We start from the raw sequence: 4,575 nt of genomic DNA, 5'->3' as shown, positions 1-4,575 counted from the left end.
CAACCTGCATCAGATTAAGTGGCCTCCAGACTCTTTAAAGCCTTGAATGCCCGGCTGGGAGATTGATCATTTCGGCGCCGGGACCCACCGCGGGAACTCAAAGCCGCGCAAGCCCCGCCAAATCGACTCTCTCTCCGACACCGGCGGCCGCGGTCCCACTGGGTCAGGCCAGCCAGCGAAACCGACGGGGAAATAAAGTTGGCATATGAGAGCGGACCCGGTACATTTGATGATTCCTCACTTCTGCACACCCTCCAGGTGTCATCCAGCACGGAGATGGGTATATGATATGCCAATTATAATAATATGGCACGACAGGTCCATGAATGGCATGTCACTGTTATTGGCAGGAATACTTCACTTGGCTGTGGTTATACCTCCTTGCGTTATAACGTCTCCCTTTGGGAGTGAGCAGGACGGCATCCGTTATATGATTCCGAGCTTGCGTCAGAGCAGTTTGGGCCCGGCTTCCCACTCACTCTCGGGCGTACCGCTTTATGCCTAGCGTAAATGTCTGGCTAAACCCCCCACACCCCGCGGCACCGCAGACCGTGCACCACCCACCGGCTCGTCCGCTGTACACCGTCGTCTGGTTATCGGCCTTCCGGTCAGCTGCAGAGCAGACCGGCGCTGGGTCACCGGGCTAGCAGGTGATCGACGGGCGGTCTCTGATAGCCGCCGCTGTGGGCTTTCCTGAGACCACTCACTCGCCGTATAGTGGTCGCCGCGGCCGTGTTCGAGCAGCGCTGGCATCGAGGAAGCCTGGCGGCCGCCTCACGCAGAAAGAAAATAAAAGCATCGCTTCCTGGCCAGCATGTCGCATTTAGACGTCTGCTTATTTCGGTTCGGACGTTTTTCTCTTCGGGCTAGGGCTGTTTTGTGAACGCATCCTCGGATTCCGTGAATGCATCCTCGGATCCGGTCACTGCGGCCAAGCTGCCACGCGCCGGGCGCTGACACAACGGGCGGGCGGACAGGAGCACGGAAGGATGAGAGGACGGCAAGACTCACCGTGAACCGACGGCACCAGATCGACAGCCACTTCATGTTCTGCACCTTCTGGCCCGCCGGGAGGCGCAGGACGACGTCGGCGTTGCTATACTGCTGCAGGACATTGGGCTTCGCGCTGGAAGGAATAGGTACAGTAGTTATGTACAGAGAACACCAACCACACTTTAGCAATTGCACTCGTGACGCGATGATTGTTTGATCGCTGAGCGCTGTGTGACATTTCTTGATTGTTTGATCGCTGTGTGACATTTCTTGATTGTTTGATCGCTGTGTGACATTTCTTGATTGTTTGATCGCTGTGTGACATTTCTTGCGACACTAAAGCGCACAGGTATTGCCCGTCGCATATTTGAAGAAGATGACACGCCATCTTTTTGTTAAATAACGCGCTCTTATCATTAAGTCATGCAATTGGCGCGCACCTATACTTCCTATGCAGTGATGTGAAGTCATTTCGTAAATTTGTAGAGGCAATATCGCAAGCGATACGTGTTGATGAGGGGTCATGCGCAAATCGATATTTACGGGGCATGCAGCCATGTTTCTCAGGGGAGGGGAATGTCGCCTTATCTCGAAACTTCTGCGAATTTGGATCCGGAGGAAGTATCGCCCGGTGCCCCACGCCCTCCCCCTTCCTTCACGTCTTTGAGCAGTACCTCTTGCACGATCAGGTTCGCTGTGCGTCCCGAGCACTAGCATGCCCACAAAGATAGGGCGAAGCCTGAAGACGAGAAGAAGCCTGATTCGGCCTCCGGACGCACATCATGGCCTCGGCACCCGCTGGCCAGGACATCAGTCTCGTCTCCCGACACCGGAACCAGACAGCCATGTCCCAGGACATCAGTCTCGTCTCCCGACACCGGAACCAGGCAGCCATGTCCCAGGACAACAGTCTCGTCTCCTGACACCGGAACCAGGCAGCCACGTCCCAGGATATCCTGGTCATATTGTGACCCAAGCGACCAGGTCCTAAGACGTCAGATCCTGACCCCCCCCCCCCCCTTGGCCGGGCCTCCAGAATATCCTGACTGACTCCTCACGGCGGCGGCAGCGGGTGATCCGGTAGCAACCAATCCTGTCCACAGCCGCCTGTGGTGACTGCCCTCCTCCAGACCGCGGACGCCGGTGTCGGTCCCCGCCTCCCCCCCCCCCCCCCCCGCCTCCTGCTGCCCGGGGTCGCCTGAGGACAATATCATAAAAAAGAACGGCACCGAAAAACGTCACTCTCCCCAATGCTATAAAAGAAAGAAGAAGCGACGGCAAACACGTCTTTATCTCACGCTGGCGTTTTTTTCTTACCAACGTATTTTTAGGCAGCCCGATTGGCGCATCGTGCACCGGAGCAAAGAAGCTTGCACAAGTTTAGGGGTTAGCGAGGAATGATAAAATACGGGGAATGTTACAGAATTTTAGATGCATATTTTACCACATATTTAAGGAACATTATGTCACAAATCTAAATCTTGAGCAAAAAAAGTGGTTTTCAGGTAGAATTCTTTGAGTTGCATTACCATGAACCACGGTTGAGACGGCCTCGATCTGATGTAAAATTTGTAGTCTCTCTACAACTATGGCGCAGTATCGCGCCAAAAATAGTCCTGAATAAGCTTTACAGTGCTTAAACAGCCCCACTGGCGGCTTTTTCGTGGCGCATTTTCTATGCGCTTTTTTAGCAGACGGCTTATGACATTCAGTGGCGTAAAATTGAAGAAAAAAAGAACGTCGGTGGTGTCCTTTTTATAGCATTGACCGTTGGCGTCAGCGCTGCTCCACCCGCGGTCCTCCGGCGTCTGCTCTCTCCCGACCGCGGCCGCCTGGTGTCGGCTCCCCCTCCCCCCCCCCCCCCCCTCCGTCCTCTCCTCCCCCGACCGCCACCGCCCGGTGTCCGCCCCTCTCCCTCGTGGCGGCCGTCCGATGTCCGCTCTCCTTTCACGGCGATCGCCCGGTGTCCGCCCCCTCCCCCCCCCCCTCCCTCTTGACGGCCGTCCCATGTCCGCCCTCCCTTCACGGCGACCGTACACTGTCCGCCCCCAACGGCCGCCGAACGACCGCCGCTGGGCCAAGATTGAGCCGGCCGTCGCCGCGGGAGTGGTTAGCGCCGCTGCTCGGACCGGTCGGCATTGATTCGCGCGGCGTGCGGGTCGGTCGCTGACGCCACCGGCCAATGGGGGCGCCGAGCGCCAGGGGCCGGCCGCGCCGTCGCAGGCTTATGAACGCATTCCGACGACGGGGAGCAGCCGGGTGATTTATTGTCTGATTATGAGGCGTTCGTGTGTATCGGGGGAGACAGAAGGAATAGCCCGTGGGAGGAGCGGCACCGCGCGGCCAAACACCGCCGCAGGGGACAGGGCGGGGGCGAACCCCGCGAATGGTGTTGCGAGATTGCGGTGGGGACGAGAGTGGAGTGGAGAGAGTGGAGAGTGGAGGACCGGAGCGGCACTGGCTGCTCAGGCAGGAGTCGATGGCAAGGGTCATTAACATCGTATAAGTGTTAAAACTAATGGTGTCACTTATAACCTCATGCGATACTTTGAGCACTGTCGCCACGTTCGATTTTAATTGGGTCTGATCCAACGCCATTGCATCATATCAGAAAATATTTACGTTACTGCCTGCAAATCAATAAAATGGCTCAAGACCGTGGAGCGCTTGCCCTCTGGCGGCGACGAACGCGGCTCCGGAGATCACGTGCCAGCGAGCAGACCGGCTCCGGCGGGCCGTGGTCAGCCCGGCTGCGGCCGGCCCCGTCACCCGACACCGCGATGACGGATGACGTTGTCTCGGCATGAGGGGCTCGCCACCGGCCGGGCCAGCGACGCCGCGCCGGCGGCAGGCGGCTCGGGGCGTGCCGGCAGCAGGCGTTACAGGCTGGTGATGTATTCGAGCCCCGCGACACGCCATCTTGTTCGCCTTCGGTGGACGAGGGTCCTCCCATGTCTCGAAAATTTAATGCTTCGACCGGATTGAAAGGTACCATCGGGTAGCTCGTGCAAAACTGGTTCAGGTGCGTGCCTTTTGACATCAGCGCAAGAAACTTTCCGCAGGGTGAACCAGATCAACGGGATATTCGAGTACTCACCGGGGACTCGTCGAGTACTCGAGTACAATGGGGCACTCGAGCAATCCTCTAGACAGCAATAGGAAAGTGGGGGAAGCGGTATTATGCGACCCTTGGCACACTGCGTTATGCACTCTGAGTACATCACTGGCAGGTGTGACATGTGCCGTGCCAAATTAGTTAATACTGTGTTCGTCCAGCCTTGTGTCCATATTTGTTGTCCTCCATTCGTGTTATCTCAAGAGCTGAGCATGACGCGGCAGCGAAACACAACGGAAAGCGGCGTCGAGCGGCGTCAGGCAACAGTTAACGTGACCAAAGGTATGCCAAAGTGTGCTGCGCGCTGGTATTTTTTAACACTGTTAAGAGGCGAAGCGCAACTTACGACATCCCGCACTCGTCTTAAGAGCACCAGTAACTGCAGAGGTCATGTTAGCGCTCATGGACCATGGTCCGGCCAGGGTTCCAATCCGAGCCCCCAGTCGAAGACGCAAGCCACTCGGTCA

The 4,575-nt window shown here is 57.1% G+C and overlaps 1 protein-coding gene across 1 annotated transcript in view; it reads right to left on the bottom strand.

Moving 5' to 3' along the window:
• Positions 1 to 467: 467 nt before the first annotated feature.
• LOC119090391 (protein Skeletor, isoforms B/C) overlaps positions 468 to 4,575 on the bottom strand; it is a 21,897-nt gene continuing 17,789 nt past the window's right edge. Inside the window, exon 4 of the mRNA XM_037213187.1 lies at positions 468 to 1,126. Coding sequence (XP_037069082.1) covers positions 775 to 1,126 — 352 coding nt within the window. The 3' untranslated portion in view covers positions 468 to 774. The remainder of the gene's footprint in view (positions 1,127 to 4,575) is intronic.

The sequence above is a fragment of the Pollicipes pollicipes genome, unplaced genomic scaffold (assembly GCF_011947565.3).
Source record: "Pollicipes pollicipes isolate AB1234 unplaced genomic scaffold, Ppol_2.1 Scaffold_3087;HRSCAF=3621_pilon_pilon_pilon, whole genome shotgun sequence".
Lineage (NCBI taxonomy): Eukaryota > Metazoa > Arthropoda > Thecostraca > Pollicipedomorpha > Pollicipedidae > Pollicipes > Pollicipes pollicipes.
This window is presented reverse-complemented; position numbering and strand designations above follow the sequence as displayed.